The sequence below is a fragment of the Lissotriton helveticus genome, chromosome 3_1, assembly GCF_964261635.1.
Source record: "Lissotriton helveticus chromosome 3_1, aLisHel1.1, whole genome shotgun sequence".
NCBI lineage: Eukaryota > Metazoa > Chordata > Amphibia > Caudata > Salamandridae > Lissotriton > Lissotriton helveticus.
The window spans coordinates 1,911,575,732-1,911,600,924 of record NC_136061.1 but is presented as its reverse complement, the minus strand read 5'-3'; the positions used below and the strand labels follow the sequence as shown (position 1 = coordinate 1,911,600,924).

General features: G+C 45.1%; 1 protein-coding gene across 20 annotated transcripts in view; it reads left to right on the top strand.

The window, feature by feature from the left end:
- NAP1L4 (nucleosome assembly protein 1 like 4) overlaps window positions 1–25,193 on the top strand; it is a 1,123,813-nt gene that overhangs the window by 415,198 nt on the left and 683,422 nt on the right. For all 20 annotated transcript variants that reach the window (XM_078682909.1, XM_078682913.1, XM_078682901.1 and 17 more), the window contains one exon: window positions 971–1,057. In XM_078682909.1, coding sequence (XP_078539035.1) covers window positions 971–1,057 — 87 coding nt within the window. The remainder of the gene's footprint in view (window positions 1–970; window positions 1,058–25,193) is intronic.

Genomic DNA, 25,193 nt, shown 5'->3' with positions numbered 1-25,193 from the left:
AGTTATATGATTATTTCGTATTTATAATTGTTTCATGTACCCTTTCTGTAATATTTTCTCTATTATCTTTATTACTTAAAAAACATTTTTTTTGAAAAACAAGAAAACATTGATCCCTCAGGAAATAATGGAATACCAAATTGTTTGACCAAGATTATTTGTGTCTTTATCCTTGGATTATGTTCTAGCAGTGAGGCATGGCTGTTTTCCTACTCTTACTTTGCCATGAGACCTCTTTGGAGTGTACTATACGCTTCAGAATTTACATTTTTAGATATTGTTATGATGTAATCCACATTGTTATAGGTGCAACATATATGTTGAGGGTGAAGCAGGGGCTTAAGGGGACGGTATTTGTTTATACAGAGTGACAGAATTCTAAACGATTGACTGTAGCTCATCCTTTACTTCGAAACGTAGTATCTGTGTCATTCATCTACCAATGTTGGCATAGGCCGTCAGTAGAATGAACACCTTCCAGCCAAAAATATCAGAAGAGTAGATTACTTAGGGAGAACTTCAGTGACTCAAAAAAAACCGAGGGATAAATCAAGAAACGGTGGCATTCTTTACAGGTGTGAAATGCAAATATTTCCCCTCTTTCTGACAGAAGGGATCAATTGTCATGAGGAAAGTTTTATCAGCTGAAGTTATATTTACAGGTAAGTGTTTCTCCAGAAGACCAACCAACCATTTTGCACTTTGTTCACTGTAGCACTGAATTGCTCAGATTAAAATACCTAATTGAGAAGGGTCAGTTTCTAAATTGTTGTCTTTTAAACTGTGCTAGTCCTCTGTTTCTCACCAGTCGAGACAATGTTTCATTAGTCTAAATTAGAACAGAATTACTACTTGAATTTGCTTTTCTAATGTTGGTGTTTTGGCTGTTGTCGAACGTAAAAAAAAATGATAATACTGCACTGTACACATTTTAAAGCAATTTAATTTGTTTGTGAATTTATTTGTACAGAGACGAGAGGTTGTCAATGGTGAAGTTGAACCAACAGAGGAAGAATGTGAATGGCTCAGTGAAACAGAAGAAGAGGAGAAATTAGCTGTAAGAACAACATTTATTTCCTGCTTTTTATAACTAGTCACTCTGCAGCATGTTCTAAGTCCCAGATTAACAATTTAGCAAGAAGTTGCTGTTGTTGAAGAGGAACTTTAACCGATGTTCAGTATCTAAGTATTCAGATTTAAGAAGTACCCTGTTTCTTTTAGAAGTCACAGTATGCTGTATTAAAAGGCTCACATGAGGCCAGTATTTTCTTTTTATACATATTGGGTAAGGATATCTGAAATGTGATGGACTGTTTTAGACCAACCTTAATTATACTGTCTTCTGTATTGGTAGGATCCCTATTAATGCGTCCGACAGATTTTTGTGTAATTTTTCATTTTGGATTGCTGTTTTTCTCCTATGGGACATTAAGTTTCCTTTGAAGGCCCTCTGATTAAGAGAGCAGTTTTGCTACTATTCGTTCCTGGAGGAGCTTGAACCCTGTCTGCTTTGTACCTCCACCTACTCCCTCATTCCTCCATTTACGTTTGGGAAGTGCGGAACACTGGGGATCTGATGAGGAGAGTTGGGCTTTCAGAGAAGAATTTCTCCGTCCACCAAACGCTGTGGTTGAATGCCTGCCAGCTAACACATCCATCTCTATTTAGTGTCGGAGTTTTGACTGGGCTGACACTGTAGCACTGTACAGCTATTTCCCTCTTTCCATTAAGGTATTTGAATTTAGCCCGCACTGACCAGGCCATTCTACATGTTCGCCTCCTGGTGTTTAGAGAGGTCAAGGCACTGGAGGTAGGGGGGAGGTCTGACGAGGAGAGGGATAAGAGGTTGCTTGTCTTGCAATGCTTAGCTTTCATGTCCACAAAACATGCCTTTTGGGCATATGTTATGACATTTGTGAAGCGCTTAGTTACTCCAAAATGGAGTGTCCCTGCACTAGTAAATCAACCGCCAAGTCTACAGAGGAAGGAGGAATTACATTAATTCAAACAGCCAGGTTGTAAGGTTTTTTTCGAAAGGTCAGTTCTGAACTTTCCTGCCTCAGGTGTAGCAGGAGGAAGTTCCAAAGTTTTTGGCCAAGAGGCTGAAGGAGCGCCCACCCATCTGAACTCTTTTCATGCTTGGCACAGCCTCTAGCTTAGTTTTAACAGATCTAAGACACCTGTTAGGTCTTTAGGGCTTAATCAGTGTCTGAAGGTAGCACAGGCCTCAGCTTTACAATTTTATGGCAGAAGCTAAGTGCTTTGAAAGAGCCAGTGCAGTTTAATAAGCACTAGACCTAGAGAAGAGTGTCATTGATATTCAGCAGCACCTGTGCTGCTGCGTTTTTTACCTGTTGGAGCATCTTCAGTTTGCCTTGGGTGGTACCCCAGTAGAGAACGTTATAGGAATCTAGTCCTGAAACCACAAGTGCTAGGATTACAGTGTTTTTGGCCTCTTCTGGAAGCAGAACGATCCTGCTTAACATTCTCAAAATGCCAAAACATTCAAATTTGGATATCTCGTTGTCAAAGGGATGTAATGCTTTGTCATTTCGGACATTGCTTTCGTAACGGCCTCTAAGGTCAGTACCAACAAGGATTTGCTTACCCTGAGTTAGTGCTCGCTCTATCTCACTACAGTAGTTTCTACCACTGTGAGTATTTTCTCAGTGGGTGCAAAGCTCATTTCATTACAAACTCAGGTGGCCAATCCTTTTCAGGCAAAAGAATGTCGTAACCGTAAGTTACGTTCTCCCAAAAGAGAGCCTTGATGTTCCTGGGTATGTTCCCCCTCCATTTGGAGTGTTAAATAATGTAAACAATGTGGGACACTTGCCCTTATATCAGGTGTTTCCACCATTATATGTTCATTCAGCGCTACTACCACCAAATAATCCATCGGTTTCTGGTGAACTATTGTGACTTCTTCCGCACTGTCTAGCATCGTTGCTGCCCATTCCCTGTTCAAAAGCAGAGTCCTCAGTAGTCTGGGCATGTCTTATTTAAATTCCTGCTACATTCTTCTTTTTGAATTGAGTTTTTTTTATCTTTGGTTTGTCCTCTTTAAGGATGTAGTCTGAAGTGCAATGTGTTTTCCTTTTTGGCGAGAGGAACGTGTAGCAGTATCCTGATATCTGTCAGGCTTGTTAATATTATCTCGGTTCCTTAAATTGTATCAGTGGATTCCTGCTGAGGAAACACACCCCGTGATTGTGTCTTATTTTGTTCATAATTTGTTTATTGTCCCATTTTTTCTTTGAAGAATCAGGTGCTTGCTTAGAGTTATCCTTTTCAGAATTACTCTCAACCTGTGGTTTTCCAGGTTTGATCCCCCAATTATCTGTGCCTAGCCTAGCATAAGTTTGTTCGATAATTTTAGTTAATTCCCGTCCCTGCTGCGCAGAAGTAAATTCCCTCAGGAGTTGGTGTATAGCCAATGCTGCTGCGTCCCCTTTTATGTTACTTAACATATTGGTTGATACCGCAGCAAAGTTGTCTATCGGTTTCATCCTTAAGTCAAGGGCAGGTCGTGCTCCGTACTCATTCTGTACTTGTTTAAGTACATCCGGTAAAAATTCTATTGGACGTGGTACCTTGAGTTGTCCCAGTATTGGAACTTTCATTAATTCCCATAGCTTGTATCATTCCCCGTCTATGAAATGGGAGTCTCGGTAACAAAATAACATAGCATTAGGTACAAAAGAGAAAGTAAAAGGCCTAGGCCTCATTCCCTTTTGTAGCATATCCACCTCTTTTTTGCAAAAGAGACCAACACCAAGTAACAGCCAATCAGAATAGCCTCTACCCATAGAACCCTACAGAGAGAACCTCAGACTTTAGATTTTCTACCGCACATTGTGCTAAGGGAGTCTCCTTTGAGTTCTGCTCACTTCAACTCTATTTGAGGATTTTTTCAGCATTTTTCCGTCAGAATTGTTCCTTCAGAATTGTTGGGTGTTTCATCTTGAAATGGCTGAGAAGGAGAAGCAGGCTTCTTCCACCTGTGGCAAGAAAAGGCTGTATGTGGAGGACAGGCATAAGGACTGCATTTGTTGCCTGTACCCTGATCATAAGGCTGCGTACTGCAAGATCTGCCGCACCTTCTCTTCGAAGACCCTCTGGGACGGTGAGGGTCGCCTCCTCGCCTGGCTCCAGAAATTGAAGTCAAGAAAAGAAACTCTGTCAAGTGACAGTGAGGATTTTCATCTGCAACCTCATCCAGAAGGTCAGTCAAAAGGGGTAGGGCTTCTCCTTCACCTTCTTCAGAGCGTCCAGTTAAGGCCTCAAAGACCCCCCCGTGAGTCTGAGATCCGGAGTCCTAGCAAATTTCCTCACCATGGTGTAAAGGAGAGGGAAGTACTATCTACAGCTACAGCAGTGGTGGAATCTGCTAAGGCATTTAAGAAGCCCTCTTCTCTGTCATCTGAGAAGTCAGAGAAAGGTTCCAAGTCATCGACGACGCTGCAGAAAACTCCGTCGACAAAGGCTTCTAAATCGCAGGTGAAGAAAGTTACACCGTCGACAGGCTCGTAGACGGTGCAGTCAGCGTTGACGGGAGCGTCGACGACGGTTACGGCGACGAGGATGTAGACAAAGGTATTGACGACGACAGTGTCGACGACGAAGGTGTCGGCGGTGGTGCTGACTGTGTCGTCGATGAGAGCAACTACGACGGCGACAGGAGCGTTGACAGTCTCATTGACGGCAGTGTCGACGACACCCATCTCTTTGTCGACGGGTCAACCGTCGACGGTGGATCTTCCGACGACTACCTCGTCGATGAGTTTTTCTCTGGAAACACCATAGCCGACAGTACCGCGACGGAGAGGATTACAATTTCCTTGAAAAAGATAAAACCGGATATGACATCTCCAAGGAGGGTTACCCCCTTGCCTCCCGCACTGTTACTTGAGGAAAAAGAGGATTCTGATGGGGATGATCAGGACTCTTTTGGCTATGCACATAGTCCTTCTCAGTTCTAGGTGAAATGCCAAGAGACTGATTCTGAGGGCGAGTACCTTCAATTATGCTCTTACCAGCAGTCTTATTGACGTCAAGAGAGCGCAGGCCTGGAGATGGTTTCAGTTCCTTCTTCCCTCTTGGCAGATCTTCATGGCATGTTACAGGATTATAGGGCCAGGTTTTCTCAGGCTCCTCCTCCTGTTGCCTCTGTCCTGGCAGTACAGGCTGTACCTGCTCCAGCAGCTTCAATAATGGTTTCTCCGGAAGTACCATCTCAGGTGGTTTCTCAGCCACTGAACCCTGTTCCAAGTATACCTCCAGTGTTCAAGGAGGTTCATGATGATTCCTCGAACGAGGATCAGGATGATGGCAACAGGCCTAACCAAGGTTAGGAATGGGATGATTATGTAATCCCGGACCCAGCGTCACCTAGTCCGGACCCTGTGGACTCTCCCCCAGCAGATATTGGGGGATTTCACAAGTTGATGGAGAGAGCCTCTAGTAGGTTCAAACTTCCTATGCCTTCTGTACAAACAGAGTGCTTCCTCTATGATTTTAAAGAGCCCTACAGGAAGGTGATCCGGTCTATACCCATTGTCAGCCATATCTGGGATGAGGATTTAAAGGCAATGAAAAACCCAGCTACGGTAATTTCAATTTTGCCACGCCAGGAAAATAAGTACAAGACCCCTCAGGATGGTCCGGCGTCTTTGACTGGGCTGCCGAAACCGGATTCAGTAATAGCGCAGGCGGCACAGAGGAAGTCAAGTAATCTTTCGGCACCCCTGACAACTCCTCCTGATAAAGAGGGCAAGCGCCTTGATAATGCGGGGAAGAGATTTTCCTCTATGGCAAGGCTTCTGGTGCGAGCAGCGAATGCGTTGGCGATTCTTGGCAGATATGACCGCCAAATATGGTGCGATCTATCACCATATTTGGACCAACTTCCCCAGGAGTCCAAGAAGATCCTGCAGGAGGGGGAAGCGACATCGGCAGAGGTGATAGACTGTGCAATGGATATTGCCACTACGGCTTTCCGTTCGCTGGCTGGCGCAGCGGTTCTTCGTCGCCTGGGATGGCTCAGGGCGACATGGTTCAGGCCGGAGGTCCACAACAAGATCCTGGACCTCCCTTTTGTTGGTGCGGCATTGTTCGGCAAGTACATCGATGATGCCCTCAAGGATATAAAAAAGGATACGGAGACGGCTAGGACTCTCGGTGCTCTTCAGTATCGGAAGGCTCCTTTCCGGGGAGCCAGAGGGAAGAGTACTACTTCATACAGAGTTTCGTACCAACAGCAACGGCACTCTTCTTATGGATCAACGTCTCAATCGTATTGGCAACCTTACCAACAAAAACAAGGCCAAACCTTGTCTTTCTCTCGGTCCAATGCTAGAGAGGAAAGCAGAATCGCCAGGGACGGGATACTTTCAAGAGACAATGCCGGCGTTCTGGCTCTGCCTGCTGTACCCACCTCCCCAACAACATCTGTGGGAGGCAGGGTGTCTCAATACCTCGACAACTGGAAACGGATAGCATCAGACCGTTGGGTGCTCAACATCATTCAAGAGGGCCATACATTGGAGTTTACTTAAATACCACCTTCCAAGCCCCCTGCTGCCATGCCTTCGAAACATCTGCGTCTCTTGCAGCTCGAAGTTCATCAGATGCTCCTCAAGGGAGCTGTAGAGCTGGTTCCCTTTTCTCAAAAAGGGCAAGGATTCTATTCCAGGTTCTTCCTGGTAAAGAAGACGCTGGAGAAGTAGCGCCCCATTTTAGATCTCAGGGAGCTAAACACCCATCTCATTTCACAATCCTTTTGGATGGTTTCGCTCCAGGATATCTAGCGTCTCCTCAATCCGGGAGATTTCATGGCCACTCTCGATCTCGAAGATGCGTATTTTCACATACCCATTCACCCAGCCAACAGGAGGTTTCTTCGATTCACAGTAGCCAAGAGCCACTTTCAATTCAGAGTTTTGCCCTTCGGACTTTGCTCTGCCCCAAGGATCTTTACCAAGGTGCTGGCATCGGTGGCAGCTTTCCTAAGGAAACAACATTTTCAGGTCTTCCCATACTTGGACGACTGGTTGCTGAAGGCCCTGTCCATGGGGGCTGCGGAGGAAACGGTCAAGGCATGTACGAACCTATTCAGGAACCTGGGTCTCACTCTCAACAGGGAGAAGTCGTTTCTCTTCCCTTCCAGGACAGCACATTTCCTGGGAGCTATCTTGGACACAACAAGGCCTTTCCATCCCTCAAAAGGCAGGAAAAGCTGAAATCCATGGCTCATTTGTGGAGAAAAAGAAAGTGTCTTTCAGTACGCCGTTACAAATCCCTTCTAGGAGTGATTTCTTCATGCATTCCTCTGATACCCCACTGCAGATTGCAGATGCGATCTCTTCAGGAACAACTAGACAGGCAATGGCGACAAGTTCACGGCTCATTCGACGACACGGTGATGATTACTGCGGCAATGAGAAGGGCAACCTTGTGGTGGACGAAGGAAGAAAACTTATCCCAAGGTCTATCCTTCATCAGCAATCCAGCTCCTCAAGTGATAATGACAGATGCCTCGCTGGGTTGCTGTGCTTCAGGATTTACATGTCAGCGGGCATTGGTTGCCCCAGCACCGTCATTTACACACCAACTTCCTGGAGCTGAGAACGATCCGGCTGGCGGTGCAGGTGTTTCTTCCTTGATTGAAAGGGTCAGCGGTTCTCGTCCGCACGGACAACACCACGGCCATGCACTACATAAACAAGGAAGGGGGTACCAGATCTCTTCCGTTGTCTCAGGAGGCCCCAGAAGTTTGAGAGCGGGCGATCCTACACGGAATATCACTACAATCAGAACACCTGCCAGGAGTGCTAAACAAAAAGGCGGACAGGCTCAGCAGGCTGTCGTCAGTCAGCCACGAATGGGAACTGAACCAGACAGTCTTGGAGGAGATTTTCCATCAGTGGGGCAAACCCTCAATAGATCTCTTTGCCACCCCGATGAACCGGAAATGCCAGTTTTACGCAAGCAGGTTAAACCATTGAGGGTCGCTGGGGAATGCGCTTTCGATAGCTTGGTCAAGAGCATTTGTGTACGCCTTTCCCCCCATTCCTTTGATTCCACGGCTTCTCAAGAAGATCAAGGCGGAACCGTGTAAGATGATCCTAATAACTCCTTCTTGGCCGAGGCAGTTCTGGTTCACGAAGCTGCACCTCCTTTCTCTTGCTCCTCCATTTCCTTTGCGGGTGGTTCCGTATTTTCTCACGATGTCCCAAGGTCAGATTTGGCATCCGGATCCTAGCTCCTTACACCTGACAGCATGGCTCCTGAGCAGCGAGAGTTCCTAAACCTTCACCTCTCGGATGAGATAAGAGAGGTTCTTTCTCAAGCTAGAACCCCTTCCACTAACAAGACTTACCGTCTGAAATGGAAAAGATTTTGCATTTGGTGTCAGAAGAAGGGTGTTGACCCTTTCTCTTCTCAGCCTCATCAGGTTCTTCCTTATCTCCTGTCCTTGGCTAAGGCAGGATTGGCTCATTCATCCATAAACGTTCACTTAGCAGCAATTTCTCGCTACAGGCGCACTCAATCTGGACCTTCTCTCTGGTCATCCATAATTGTCAAGCAGTTTCTCAAGGGTCTGTTTTGAGTCTTCCCTCCGTTGAGGCTTCCGTCTCCCACATGGCATTTGAATTTGGTTCTCACCCAGCTGATGAAGCATCCCTTTGAACCGATTCATTAGACAGACATGAAATTTCTTTTGTGGAAACTGGCACTTCTTCTTGCTCTCACATCGGCAAGACGCATTGGGGAATTGAAAGCTTTCACAATACAGGCACCTTTTCTCCAATTCAAAAGAAATACTGTAATTCTAAGGACTAATCCGAGGTTCATACCAAAAGTACCTTCAGACTTTCATCTCAATGAGGGCTCTGATTGGCTGAGTGGCCCTACCTGTTGCCAATAGGCCGTTATGTAATAATTGCATAATAACTCCATGTTTGCAATTTTCTGTAATGTTTAGTCTAACCTCTTGTTCTTCAATGTCCTTAGATTGTTCGGTCATTGTTAAAAGAAAAAGGGTAATTTATTAAATGCATTTATGGATATAGGGTTTAGCACAATGTGGGAAAATGTTATCCTACAAGCTTGAATAACCGACATCCAATACATAGGGTGTACCTAAACAGCTGAGGTGAATTTTTCATCCCACTATGGACATCTCCGGTTTGGAGGCGAGTAGGGCTCTCTGAGAAAAGCACAGCTGAACTACTTCAGACTGATGAATAAGAACCCAACCAACGTTGGCGGCACTATGTCGCATAGTTCCTACTGTGGGATCTGCGCGTTTGTTGGACAACAAACTTTCGGTGAGGTGCCTAGACTGATTCTACTCTTGAGAGATATGGGAAACCCAATAAACCCTTGTAGGCTTGGGCAATGAACAGTACAAAGTAAAAATAGTCTACAAGGGATTTTGCATATTTCATAACATCCATCAGCTCCTTTAAATAAACAGAGAGCAACTGTAAACCAGCAGTGAATAAACGTTACTCTTCAGACAATACATTTCTTTGGAGATGACGGAGAAGTCGACGTTTCGGTCTTTGCAGCATTTGTCTATTAGACCATCATCAAGACAATTGGTTATTGCAGGAGAAGACCCCTATGTAAATACAGTATAATGTGTAATCTGTTATTTAAAGGAGCCGATGGATGTTATGAAATGTCTGTTTAATTGATTTATACATCTTTTCATGACATTTGTGCTGTTGATTTACTCCTTTTTATGTATTCCCTTGAATCAAATTTTGATATACAAAATATATAAACTATTTCTATATAAATAGGATTTTCCGTGTGCTCTCTATTCCTTTTCTTACATTTGATGTTGTTGTCTTGTGGACACATCTGAGTTTGATCTTATTTGACTCACTTGCCTAATTGAATTGAAAAAAACAAAATTGATCCAGAAGCAAAATCCCTTGTAGACTATTTTTTTGTACTAGACTGATTCCAGGCACCCCCGTTGGATATGTTGGCCCGAGAGACCAGATAGCTCACAATGGCAGCATAAGCCCCCCTAACCTTACCAAGGAGTGAATAGTGTCTGGCAACTATTGCACATGACAACCCTGACCCCACATGAGTCGTGGATATAGCTCAGAACCTTTCGCTCAGTCACACGTTATTCTTGTATAGAATACATGTGCTGATATAATCAGTAGACCGAAGCAGATAAATGTGATTACAAGCACCAAAAGTGTAAATAGTAGATATAGTCCTACCATGGTGCTGAAACAGTGTATATATGCAGGCATATAAACAAGATAGTAATCTGGTGTACTCTTACTATGCGAAACCCTACTAGAAGTATACCTAGAGGGTGTGTGGGTGTAAAGCCAGCAATGCCCCCCAAGGGACGATCCAACCCCATTACCTGGTGGGAGAGAATGTAAGAGACCGTCTTCGTCACAAACTGGACACCCTCTCACGGAGATGTCAGACCGCTGGGTGGTGAAGTCTCAGAACGCAGGGACCCTCGGTGTCATCTGAAGTGCGTCCTCTGCTAATCTATCTGCGTGTTCATTATTTATAATAGAAAGCAGCCTTGTGATGTACTTTGTAGATTATCAATGTTATGGATCTGAAGATAGCACTGTCGCCCCGTGGATGAAGATAGTACGACATAAGTACAGAGTGCACAAAGAGGCCTTGTACATGATGTTCGAGGCATCGTGATAATCTGGTGCGAAGCTAGATGTGTAAACAAGGTAGTTTCAGAGACAAATCCAACATTGTTGTGCATGCAACTATGTGTAAATGTTTTGCTCTTCCCCTACCTTGCTTATACCTCCCCTCACCCCCCAGTTTGATATAATGGCACTTCTTGGTTTGTTTTGGAATTACTAAATGTGTCCTTTGACCAGACACTACATGTTGCAGCAAAGTGCATTGATAATGTGTTTAGAGAGCGATTGGAACAAGGCCACAAGAGCAGCTAAAGGCATTTACTGATTAATCTTTATCACTGAGAAAAGTAGGCCTATTACCAATGTCGTGGAAACCCTTTCTTGCACTATGTACAACTGAAACATTGAATAAATAGAATTAAAAAAAACTATGTGTTAAAGTACACTGCAGAAATGTTATTGTGAAAAATAGGACAATACAAGAAATTAATATCTTCGCTACATGGGCTTAACCCGGTAACATAATGTCAGGAACTGAATCTGTTATTTACCAAGTTTCAGACAGAAAGAGCACATCGGGCTTATAGTCTGTCAATAGGTCATTAATCTCAGTCTTATGTTTTGGAAGGGAGACGCAAATAATGGAGTAGCAGTGTGCCATACGCAGGTTAGCGCCGTCTCTTTTCCCCCAGGAGCCTCAGGGATGCTTTTAGGTAGACAGAACCCCCATTCACTACTACTTACCATGTTCTTAGAGACATCTCTTGAGTGCATGCATGCATCAGAAGTGCTTGGTGCGAGATGCATGTACTCCTGAGGCGGAAGCCGGAAGCTAGGTGTTTTATTTGTACTGTTGCTGCTAACTTTCGATTTTTGACGCTTTTTAACAAATCACCTCAAGCTCTTCTGTGCACTTACAACCCCCTTTTTAAACGCATTTACCTCAGTACTTGCTCCCCTCCTGGGACCCCTGCCTTCTTCCTCGAGCCGATTTACGGGCTCCATAGGATCACACTCCTCTCCTCCCCAGGCGCAGACAGCGGGCGCCATCTTGTGTGAGGGGCAGGACAGCGCTCTAGCGCGCCAGAGGCAAGCCCGTCTGGGCCCTTCCGGGCACTGCCGGGCTCCGGGCGAGAACCTATGCCCGTTTCAGCTGATGGCCTCATCTCCTATTCTCGGAGTGACCTCCTCTTACTGAGACCCCTAAGGAATACACGCTGTCACTATGTGCTTAAGCAAGAGGATACTTATACGCACTGCGATCTCTGTAGTCTAGACTCACGGGGACCACAGACTAACCCTCCAGCCACTACTAACCTGCGTATGGCCCTGTTGAATTGTAGGTCCCTTCCCGAACACTCTCTGGAGATTAACTTTTTGTTACAGGACCATAACCTATACATCTTGTTTCTTACCAAAACATGGCTAACCTCCAACTCCGAGGCCGACATTGTTCGCGCTCTCCCCCCCACGGTATCTCATCCATTCGCAGATCAGACCCTCTGGTAAAGGGGGTGGCTTGGCCATACTGTATAAAGACCATTTGATTGGCAGGATGAAGGACGGTGCCATTTCGGATTCCGAAATCTGCCACTTCCATTTTCAACTATCTCCTACCATGTCCTTCACAGGCCTCTTAGTCTATCGCCCTCCAGGGAACCCCAGCCACTTTATTAGTTATCTCCTGGAAACTGTTACCGTTCTGGCCTCTTCCTCTCCCAATTTCACCATCCTAGGTGATTTTAATTTCCATTTTAATGACCCCTTAGACAAAGTGGCAACTGACCTTCTCCTTGATCTCACATCATATGAGATCCATCTTGCGAACACAGGTGCCACACATAACAAAGGTCACCTCCTTGACCCGGTACTCACTACCATTAGGTCACTTCAGGCCAGGCCGCTTTCTCCCCTCCCTTGGTCAGACCATTTTCTTATTACTTTTACCTGGCAGGCCGAGTTTAAAACATCACAAATGCTCAGTACATCTAATTGTGAAAGGGCGTGGTCGAAACTCTCGGTGGAGAACTGGACTCGTACTCTTGAACGTTCCCCCCCCTCCCCTTGTTCTGGACCCCGTGGTAGCTGACACCAATTTTAAAAACTGGCTTACGAGCTCACTGGACTTAGTCCTACCAAAAAAAATTCTGCGGAAAAAGCCTGCCAGAGCTGGCTCTGCCCCCTGGTACACTCCTGAGCTCAGAATCCTAAGGAAAGGCTGTAAGAAGCTTGAGCGTATTTGGAGAAAAAACTGGGATACTGCAAACAAAGACACCTATCGCGACGCAATTAGAGCGTATGAAGTTGCCCTCAGAAACGCCAAAACAGCATTCTATGATCAGAGAATTAAAAACTCCTCCAACTCTACGAGAGAAACATATCAGATCGTCAAAGAACTTCTGAAGATCCCCGACCCCCCCGTTATCCCAAGATCCATCAGGGGCCAAGTGTAATGAACTAGCCATTTACTTTGACCAAAAAATAAAAAATATTGTATCCACTTTACCCCAAATGGAGAACCCTGTCTTTACTGGAAATCTGCCCCCGGACACGGACCCCCAGCTCAATGCCTTTAATCCTGTTTTCGTAGAGGAATTTCTCAAAATCTTATCCGGCATCAAAAGCGGCTCCCCTAGCGACCCAGTCCCTTTGCGGTTACTTAAACAGATAGCCACTTCCATCGCCACCCCGGCAACGGAACTCATCAACATCTCTCTTTCCCAGGGCATTGTCCCGCCCAGTTGGAAAGGGGCCATTGTGAAGGCCCTTCTAAAGAAACCGCACCTCGACCCTCTCGAGCTTGCTAATTTCAGACCAATCTCATTACTCCCTGGACTCAGCAAGATCACAGAAAAAGTGGTGAACTACCAACTTTCCCACTTTCTGGAGTCCAATGATCGGCTGCGTAACTCTCAAACCGGATTCCGCCCAGGCCAGGGCACTGATACGGCCCTCCTCTCTGTCATCGAGGAGGCAAGGCGCATTCTGGATTCAGGTGGATCAGTGGCAGTGATCCTCCTGGACCTTAGTGCAGCCTTCGATACGGTGAATCACCGTATCCTTATTCAGCGCCTGGCCGAGGCAGGAATACGAGGGTCCGCCCTTACCTGGTTAACATCTATCTCTCGAACCGAATCTTTCAAGTCTGGGAAGGCAACTCACGATCTGCCTTAATACCCCTCCAGTGTGGGGTGCCGCAGGGCTCATCCTTAAGCCCCACATTGTTTAATGTGTACATGGCCCCCCTGGAGGACGTGGTTGCCCCGTTTGGGATCAAAATAGTAAGTTACGCCGACGACACTCAACTGGTCGTTTCACTCTCCCAACTCGATCAATGCCCTGACAGTTTCCATCTATGCCTGACGAAGATATATACCTGGATGTGTGACTCCTCACTTAAGCTAAACGGGTCAAAAACGGAATTCATGTTTCTAGGCCACAAGTCGGCCTCAATGCCCTCTTCCATCTGGCCTGCCTGTTTAGGGGACCCACCCACCCCAAAAAAAGAAATTAAAAGCTTAGGGGTCTGGTTGGAGCAGGACCTCTCGCTCAAAACACAAGCGAAAAAGACAGCAGGTACCTGCTTCGGTCTACTCCGGTCTGCCCGGAAAATCCTTCCTCTCCTCCCGCATCATTCTAGGAAGCTATTGATACAAGGTCTAGTTCTCTCCAGACTAGATTTCAGTAACACGATTTTCTTAGGAGCCCCTGAAGCTACTATCAATAAGCTTCAACAAATCCAAAATGCTGCAGCTAGGCTCTTAATGGGCATCTCCCTTAGGACTTCAGCTAAACCTGCTCTCAAATCGCTCCATTGGCTCCCCGTACGGGAGAGGATTATGTTCAAATCCCTATGCATTACCCACAAACTCCTGCAAGGCAAAGGACCCCCGATTATGAGAAGCCTAGTCACGCCCTACAAACCTAATAGACCCCTGAGTTCCGACAAGGGGTTCCTTGCGACAGTGCCGAGAGTCAAGAAAGCACGCACAGGAGGCCGCCGCTTCTCTGTGAACGCGGCCTCGCTATGGAACTCCCTTCCACTGAAACTATGTGCGGGACCTGGCAATATGCGCTTCCGGAAGACACTGAAAACCTTCCTCTTCCCTAAATGATCCCCTGTCTCCTCTCCCCTCTCGAGTCTGACTCTATCGCAGCGCTGGGATGCCTTCTGGTGACCACGCGCTTTACAAAAACCCCTTACATTACATTACATTACATTACATTACATGATCTCCTTGGTCGTATAATGCTTACTATCTGATTTTACTGAAGCAAGGGTCCTGGCCTCTGGGACCCTCCTGGAGCAGGCGGGCGCAGACGGGCTTGCCTACATATCCGGCACGAAAAACTAGATGGCCAAATTAACCAGTCATGTTCCCCTGCCCTGGGTTTATGATTGCTGGTGAAACTGGTGTCATGGCCCTTTATTTTTGGCATTGGCACCACACTAATCTAGCGTATACAGAGGGACCTAGGCCTTCCCTGGATAGTGCCATGTCCAGGATCTGGAGGAGCACACAAAGTGGCAGTATATTAAATTGTGTGATTCTTTAGTATGTCTTTTTAACTGACTATTGACCCCTCTCATGTAAAGTTCTGTTCTCATGTTGTGCCCAGGACGTTGCACTGACAATCTGTGTATGTGTACAGAGGGTTTGTGTTACATGTATGGTATTTGGAGTCTGTGTATTGAAGCCAGAGGTATCCTGCATTCCTGTTGCTGTAGTGTGGATACACAGACACTGATATTAGGATGGTGGAGACCAGGCTACCTTGAAATTCTATGAAGTCTTTGTTAACAAAGTGCTGCTGATTGGTTCGTCCTGAGAACTGGCATTTGGTAGATAAGGCTGGGCGATGGAACTGATGTTTCTGCTTTTCAAGTTGACAATGTTTTTACTCAAGCCTGCTCTTTCATCTGTCTCTTGTTACTGCTTTAGGAAGTTTGATGACAGCCAGGTGCAGACAATTCACACTTAAATATGCCTGTGTTGTGGATCTCTGGCTTGAGGTCAGACTGAGTGGTACCTGCTGTGAGAAGCATCACTTTACACAAAGGCTGTGTGGACAGCACCATCAAAAGGACACTTGAAAGAGAACCAATGCAAACTGGTTCTGAAGCATGAGACAGTGGATCCACAACTCTTGTTTAATATATGTGTATAAAGGTAGGATCCAAACCACCGCACTTAGATCGAGTCCCAAGTTGTTCTTGACCAAGGAAGTGAGTGCTCCTCAGAGTACTCGAAGGACTGCTGTGTGACCAGTACTGGTATTTGTCTAACAGTCAGTCTCCCAGAGGTGAGAGACATAAACTGATGTCAACATGCTTGCTAGAGAAGCTGTGGGTCTGCCTGTGGAGAATGGAAACATACGTGGCTGCTCAGAGTGAGAAGCTTTGCGACTTGCCATGCAGGATGAGATAAACGCCAGGAGGAGAGGCCTGTGCGTTCTTAGCAAAGAGTGTACCAGGAGGCCAGTGCTGTGGAAAGGTACCTCTGCCCTCTCTAAACAGTTTGTGAACTGAGTTGGGCCAAGTTTGTGCCAACAGCATATCACCTGGCTGCCACTGCTGAGGAGCCAGGGCTGCAGCATTCCTGATAGGAGAGCTCTGTCTGCACAGGGGCTGCCACTGTCGAAACATATAATTGTGAGAAGATTCGACCTGGAGGCTACCATCTCTGCTGCATGTCTACCCGTAACCAACCGAGGGTGTCACCACTGCTGAGCTGGGTACTTCCATTTATTCATTGTGTAATGTGGGCCTGAAGGGCCCTCACCTTGGACCCTCAACAGAAGGCGAGAGTGTTTGGCCACATCCTCCGCATTCCTAAGATTATTGAGAGCAACTTTCTGGTAAATCGTAAAGCTAAGCCTTCACTAGGGGAGGCAAGAAGGTGAACCGACTGAACTCACTTGATTGGTGTTTAATGGTAAAGGAATCATAAACTGTTGAACTGAGCTACATTCTTAAAGCAGTTAGAATGTGTAACTACCTGCACCAGAGCCTAATCCTACCTAAACTCAGCAATGGGTGGGGCTGGAAATAGCTTGAATCTTTACCCTGCTGGTAAACGGAATGATCATTGGGAAGGGTTTGTAGCGTATTACTGATAAGAGAATTCTACAACTGAATAGCATTGAGAGGTTGGTGACCCTTTCTCTTAGCATAGACTCTTGTTGTTCCTCCTTCTGTGACGTTTCATTGGGGTTTCAAGAGTTTCCTAAGGTGCATGGACTGCAGTCTACTTCCTAGAATCTTTGACTGACACCCTGTGACTTGATTTTACTATCTTGACTGCATCTTACTTTTGTAGGAATAGCTAAAGGTCTGTGCAGGGCCCTCTAATGACCCTCTGGTGTGGTGGTATTGTTTTGTTATTAAGAGACGGATGTTTGTTGATGATCTCTCCCCAAGGGTGTAATGAATGTGACTTCTCACAAATAAGCCACACCCAAACCCTGCACTTCCACTTGGGAGGCAAATTTACCACTGCAGCTTTAAATGATACACTTTGAGCAGCACTTCCTAAAGACGAGAAAGGGACACATCACTCCCTTTAGGCAAGGCAAGAAAACAAATCCAGATGCATTTAAAATAACACGCATACATTTATTATTGCAATGTTTGGAATAGTAGGCCAAATATATCAGTAAATGCAGATTACCAAATATCAAGTGACTCAAATATAGAAGTAAAAAAAAATGCAGTATGTACAAATAGCAAAGAGTAGAAAATATGTACAAAAATGGTTAGGAACACCTCACCCATCGAATAAGCATCATCCTTGCCAACTCAAGCTGGGGGGAGCCCTTCACCAGCTCAGGAAGGAGTTCGATCCGGACTAAAGTTCCGTCACCTCCACAGCAATAAGTCCATTCTATTCTATTCTGTGGTGAGCTTCCACCTGGCCCTCGAAGGTTCCCAGCTTAAATATCATTACTAAATGTGAGGCGAAGCTTCTAGAAAACCTCGCCCCCTTCTCATTGCAAAAAAACGAGCTGGCTGTACCAGCCTGCGTCAAGGCCAAGACGGAGGCTGGCCAAGCTCCTGTATTTTGACTTTGAGGCAGAGTTGCACATTCTACAGATAATATCCAGTTCACTCTGGTCAGTGAGGAGCAAAAAAATAAGGAAATAAGGAAAGCGCAAAAACCTGCCCTCCCCACTTTGCAGTTAGGTGTGAACAGCAAGGCAAAGCCAGAAAACAAGATGACATGAGGCCATGTCAAAGCCAATAGTAAGAACTCATAATTAAACAAGACAAAGTCAGAAAACAAAATGACATGAGGCCATGTCAAAGCCACTAGTAAGAACTAATAATTAAGCAAGGCAAAGTCAGTAAACAAGGTGACATGAGGCCATGTCAAAGAAAATAGTAAGAACTCATCAATATACAACACCGAGCACATGTGTGCATCACTGCCCACAACACAGCACTTCGAAACCAAAGAGTACATTCCACTTCTCTCTCTTCCTCTCATGCTTTCAAATACACATCCCACACACACTGCTCTTGGCAAGACTGTTCTACTCCATGACAGCTCCCACTGAAAGATGGCAAGATTACAAGAAAGAAGAGAAGCAAGCATATGCAGGACCGTCACATATATCCAGGCTAGGGTAAAATAACACACTAAAGTGAATTAAAATGGTGGTAGTTGAAGGTCATCATAGGGTGCCAAACAACAAGAGTGGCTCATTGACTACATTCCAACCCCTGGCCTTTGAATATCCCCATTTACATATATCAAAATGGAACTGAAAGCACAAGCATAATACTGTGAAATCATAAAAGCATGTAAAAACACAACTATGATTGAAGCACTGCATTTCTTAACTGAAAAACAACTATGCTTTATGCACTGCATTTCTTAACTGAAAGCAGAAATATAAAACTGGGAAATCATAAAAGCATATCATACAAGCATACTCAGCAAGAATAATTGTTTTGTTGGATGCACAAAATAAATCAATCAAGCTTTTGAACTCAGTAATGCTCCTAATGTGTCTAATGGATAATACCAAAACTTCTACTGCTGAAAAAGCCAAACTTCTATATTTTGTGCTAAAAAATAAAGGCAACATTATTTTCTTTATACTGAAAAAAAAAAATCTCCAAATACAGAACATTTTTGTCGTCCTTTCCTTTTAAACAAACAGTCTGTGTGAAAAACACACAGCCTTCTCGCATTTTGTTTTAACTTCATGTTTATAAAACAGTTGCAATTGCAGCACATTTTGTTGTTCTGTTTCCTCTTTAAACACACATTCCTGACACATAGCCTTCTTGCATTTAACTTCATCTTTACTAAATCAGTTCATTGGTTTTGGCAAAGTAGATCCGTCTAGTCCTTTCAGCTACAGGATGTCAGCTTGCATCGTCCGGTGATCGCTCCAGGCTTGAGGAGGGGAAGAAAAGGGGGGGAGGGGGCCACTCATACGGGGACATGGGCATCAAGCACACCAACACTTCGCAGTATTATGACCTGGAAAAGAAACAAGCATCACTCTCCTTGCAAAAAATATATATATTTTTTAAACGCACATTATCCTGTCTTTTTTTTTTTTTTTTTGGAGAACCTTTATTGTCACTTCAAGCAAATACAAGCAAGGACCTACAACCATTCCGGCCGGCCGCTATTCAATTAGAAAATACAGCAAACAGCGTAGAAAGATACAGCAGCCCGAAAATCGGGGTCTGTTAAGTGTTCAGGATGTAACTTGTATACGAGCGTACTGTGTGAAATTTAGGATTCAGGAAGGTTCATTTTACAGTAAAGAAAAGAAAAAAAAAATAGAATCAATGTCATACGGTAATACACGGTCCTACAATAGCAAGCAGGAAGCAGGAAATCCGCTAACAGTGCAAATATATTCGAAGTAATGGGGGTAAGGCATACGATTCAGGATAAGTGCAATAAACACATACAGTTCGTGGCGAGCTGTACCCCACCCCTCAGAACGAAACATACTGTAGGAAACATGAAAAACGACGACACCGAAAAAGAAAAGGGACAAAGGGCCATAGAGACAAAGAAAGGACAAATTAACATACCCCAACCCCCCTGCACCCCTGCAGAAGGCTACGGCCTACCCCCCCTCCCCCAGCAGCGTGCCTATCGCCCTAAATAAGAGACCCGAAATATAGAAAAAGAGAAAAAGAACAGGAAGAAAAATATGGAGAAGGCCATTGATACGCTCACCCGCCCCCCCCCCCCCCCCCCCAACCACCGCGCACAATAATTATCCTAACAACAAAGTCAGAAGAGCTACGGAAAGCAATAACCATCAATAGCACAGTCAATTACATCCCCACTGAGTGTCCCCTAAATCACCGGCAGTCAACAATAAGTTCCACTATGACCTAAACGGTCTCATCCCTGGCCTCTTCTATCAATAGTACCAACATACGTCCACTTAGCAATCGGCACGTAGAGCAGTGTGGAGGGTCCAATTGATCCGGGCGGACCAAGCAACGTAGTTACTCCATGGGACTTTAGACACCAGAACCCAGCTGAACATGTATGGCGGAAATCCGTCTGTGTCCGTAGCGGCACCGAAAAAAACCTCCAGTTCGAACACATTCTCACCAGCCAGGGAAAGAGAATCACGCAATTCGGTAAGCGCTGAAACGCCCCCGGGGCAGCCCAAACCAGAGATCGGCGTTGTTTCTTCAGCCGCCGAACAGATAAGGGCCCCGACGAGACACTCGCATGTGCAACTGTTCTGTCCAAATCGATATCATGGACCGGGGCTATCAGCGTCTCCACAATCGTAGGCACTGCTGAAGGACTCATCACTGACGCAGAGGCGGGCACATCAGTGCTTTCTTGAGATCGGCCCATAACCCCGTGGAACGGAGGGACAACAATGGCGGCCATCCTTCTTCCCAGTTCTCGGGCGTCCCGGAATAAGGTCATCTGCAGGGTTGTTAGTGCAGTCAGGATATCTCTGGCCGTGGGCTCTCACTCGTGTCTCCAGATCTCAGGACTCTCCTGCACAGCGGTTTCTCTGCCCGGATGAGGTTTGCGTAAGAGGGTGCAATCCGCCATCTTAGCTGTTCCGGCCTCTTCCTTCTCCATCTCTCCTCGGGACCGGGCCCCACACCAGGGAGCAACAGGATACACCACGGGGACCCCGAGAGTCAGGGCAGGCTTCCCAGCGGAGAGTCACCAAAGGGCTAAACAAAATCTCTGCCGCTCCCTGGGAGCCGCCCGCCGAATCCGGAAAAAGCCGTTAGTAGGCCCGGACACCACACCGGGAAGGGGGGCCGAGTTTCGTGATTTCCCTCGACCCTGCTGCACCGTACTTCCCTCGAGGCACTCCGCAAGGTGGACTGGGTCGGCACTGTCGCCATCTGCCATCAGATCTCCAGTTCCCTCTGGCCGACTCCTCACAGCAACCAGAGGCCGCTGTTGCCGCAGTCGCGGCCGGATAGTCTCTTTACTCGAGACCCCGGCTCCAGCACCGTGAAGGCCGCAAAACAGTCGGGGACATTTCCACGGGTCTGCCGCACGTAGAGGACTCAGGAGCAAACGGTAAGTGAAAGTTACCCTTCTCCTACTGAAATATGTAGTTACAGCTCAGGATAGTAGCCAGGATGTATGTGCGGGGTGAGGAGGCTCACGGAGCCGAGCGTTTATTCAGCCATCTCGGTCGCCATCTTGGCTCCTCCTACCACGTTATCCTGTCTTGAGTCTAAAGACACAATATTATCATTCCTGTCTGCACGGGTCACTGCTGGCTCTGGGGAATTGTCTGAGAATTCTACCCACACTTTAGCCGTTGAATTCTTGGTATTGGAGTGAAACTCTTTTTCCCTGCACAGTAATAAGGGCTGGGGGAGTCTACTTCCTGACTATTTCTCCACTCACTGCTAGTTCTCTTCGAGGGGATCCTCATCAATAGTCATAAGCACTAGAATATTCCCGCCCATGCGCGGGACCCCGGAAACACAATCATATATGTGCTATGTATATATATATATGTGTGTGTATATATATATATATATGTATATATAATGTGTATATGTGTGTGTGTATATATATATATATATATATATATATATATATATATATATACATATAATGTGTATATGTGTGTGTATATATGTGTGTGTGTATATATATATATATATATATATGTGTGTGTATATATATATATGTGTGTATATATGTGTGTATATATGTGTGTGTCACACACACACACACACACAGACACACACACACACACACACACACACACACACACACACCCCCCCCCCCAATAGAGTTTTAGCCGGAGGAAGATGCCACAGGAATGGTAAAATTAAGCCTTCTGGGTCTTGTAGTGCATACACATTTGCCTCGTGTGAGTTCATCATTGTGGCAGTTATTAAATGAATGATTAAAAACCCAAGTGGACTGGCACGCGATTCTGCGAGGAGGACGCCAAGGGGAAGGCTGCTTTTGGGAAATAGTTCATTCAAGAAGGCACGTACCCGTGCTTCACCGGGATCCAACCGGGGTCTGACTGCTACAAGTATTACGTGATTCCACGTCGGAGCTACTCATCTTGGACTTCATCCTATGGGTTATGAATACTCGGCGCCCTATATATTTCGTACACCACCACCATATTGCTGGTCTATTTACTTACTACTTCTCCTACGCTTGAAATCGATTTGGTTACCCCGCCGGGTTGGAATTATCACCGGAGGAAGGTCCATATCGGTTTGTGAATCCAGCCATAGAGCCCTGAAGAGTTGTTGAACATTGTTTTTTGACAACGAAACACGTGTCGGCTGGCTGTTCTGTTAAAGTATATCATCTACGTGGCTAATAAACAGACAAGAACGAATATTACCTCTTCACCGCCTGGACCTTATTATATGTGCTCTATGAAAATTGTGATCATTGAATCAATTAGTATAAATGTGTGCACAGGTTACTTTCTGGGCTGGTGAGAATGCTGCTCTGGGTGTCCTCTTGTCAGTGGTCAGCTGCTCCTGGATACCAATCCCCCGTACACTGATCGCACCATTGAGCGCAATCACGGGTCCGCAGCAAGCGGCAGGCTCTCTTCCGCGGCTGGGCTCCAGCCGCCAAAATACCAAATATATATATATAATATGCAACTGCAGCCTTATATACACCAGAGCTGAACAATGCCCCATTATATCATAAAACATGCATTAGAAACGGGGAAAAACAACAGCAAAACATGTTTTGAAACTGTTTTAATGCTTAGTAGTCAGCAGAAAACTCTCACATAGGACTGAAAGCATATACAGCTCCCAGGCTGCATTAAAAAAAACTGTCTAAAAAGACTGAAAAGCTAACTCATAGCAACATAGAGATAAACTGGCACCGGGCCTTTAAGGCAGTCAAGACCCCCAGCTTCCCATCATGCCTCAGGGGTGACAGTTAGGTCAGTTGTTCTTTGCGGTAACTAAGAAGCCATGGCACAAAGAGTTACCAATACCTTTAAAAATACAATAATCCTTTGCCCAGGGAGGCGGGAGGGTCGCTTATGACTTTGATGAGGATACGCCTGGAAGAGAACTAGGATTACAGGTAAATAACTAATCCTTCTCTTCCAGGGGATCCTCATCAATAGTCATAAGCACTAGAATGATGGTAAAACCAAAAAAACAGTAGAATAAGCTTGTAGGAGTCAGAAAATGTAGAGTTTTCTGAAAAAATATCAATTAAATCACTTTCATTCAATAAACTGAAGAGCTCAAGCTCCTGGATCCTCACAGAAGGAGCCGGAAAAAAGAACTGACCTAACTGCCACCTGTGGTGCATCATGGGAGCAAGGGGTCTCCTGGAAGTCTTAAAGGCACGGGACCCCTACTCTAATGCCTTAAAGGCAAGGTGTCAGTTTTTCTTTGTTTCTTAGTACTCTACTGGAGCCTACTGGCAAATGCCTGCAATTACTAGCTTTCTCTATGGCAATAAAGAATTGTTGCATTGGCAATTGTTTACTGCTTCCTCTTTTCCTAATGGGTTGGAAAGGTATAGGTACTACAATGCAAACCTATGTAATATTGGCTTTTTTGCTATGTTAGAAACATTTTAGGCTGCATGTATATGTTTTCACATATGTGTGTGTGTATATATAATATATATATATATACATATATATCATTCTATATGCTCTGGGATCTCGCCCGTGGGCCGGGATTATTCATAGATCATGACTTTGATGAGTATACCCCTGGATGAGAACTAGGATTACAGGTAAGTAACTAATCCATACATGCTCCCTTTATCAATTGGCAGAAGCCCAAGACAATCCATCTGCTCTGGTAATTTTCCTTTCTTCAACTCGCCCTTCACCTTCTGTGGGACTAGTCTGGTTTGTGCATTCTGACACAAAAGAATCACCGTTCTGAGTAAATCTAAGGGGATATTCATCCCTTAATTTCTGCCCACCTGTTTGTACGGCCCTTATCTCCTAGGTGCTGGAATGTAATCATGTACACCAAATCTGAATCGTGTGTCACCACCTCTGTCTCCAAGATTTTAACCTTTTCATCTGTAAGGAAATTAAATGTTCTGTCATGCACAGTAGCTGCGCTTTGCAGTACAATCTGCACCTTCACTGGGGAATTTCGTGTCTCAAACTCCACCCCTGGACTTTCTGTTGAGACCTGCACAAACTGTTTATGCAAACCTGCTGTCTCTGTATATGCCACTTTATTACGTTGGATTTCTCCCACTGATAAATCACATTGAGTCTAACTATCATCTGCTCAGTGTCTTTCAATGTGCAAAAGCATCTGTATTTGTCCAGCACCTGAATTTAAAAGTATCCTCTTCTTTCCCTGTTCTTCACAGTAACTGAAAATATCACACTGCTCCTGAACTGGCACACATGATACACTGTCACATTTCTGAATTGACCACATGTTAAAACATTCTGCACAGTTTGTTGTGGAGATTCAAAAATACATTGCTGCATTTCCTTTTTAAAAATAGCGTATTTCCATGTAAAGCAAGATTCATCATTCACTGACATGTTTGATTTATACCTGCAACCAGCGATCGTCAAGTCTAAAAAACTGTGGTGTTTATTTTCCTGCACATCCACATTTTCTCGGTTTATTTCTGGCTGAGCAACATCCTCAAAAGAATTCATTAGGACAGTCTGTGAAACCTGCAGATTAACTGGCACGTTCTCTAAGTTCACATTTTTCACATATGACTCATCCTGACTATCGGAATAACTGGTCAAATCAAACGGCCTCATAGCTTGGTACATGTTTAATTCAGTCTTCAAAAACTAGTTTTCAAATTGAGCATCAGCCAACTTTTGTCTCGGATCACTACATTCCTTTTCAAGTGTTCAAATGTATGATACATGCTAAATAATACATTCAAGATGACATCACTGTTACTGTCTGAAATACCAAATTGTTTTCCTTCATTGAGAGAGACCATCTCCCCCTGAAATGACTCAATTGACATCTGGGACTCTGAAAACATAGACATTTTAGAAAGCATTTTTCTCCTTTAATTTTCGAATCCTGTTTGTGATGCCAAGATG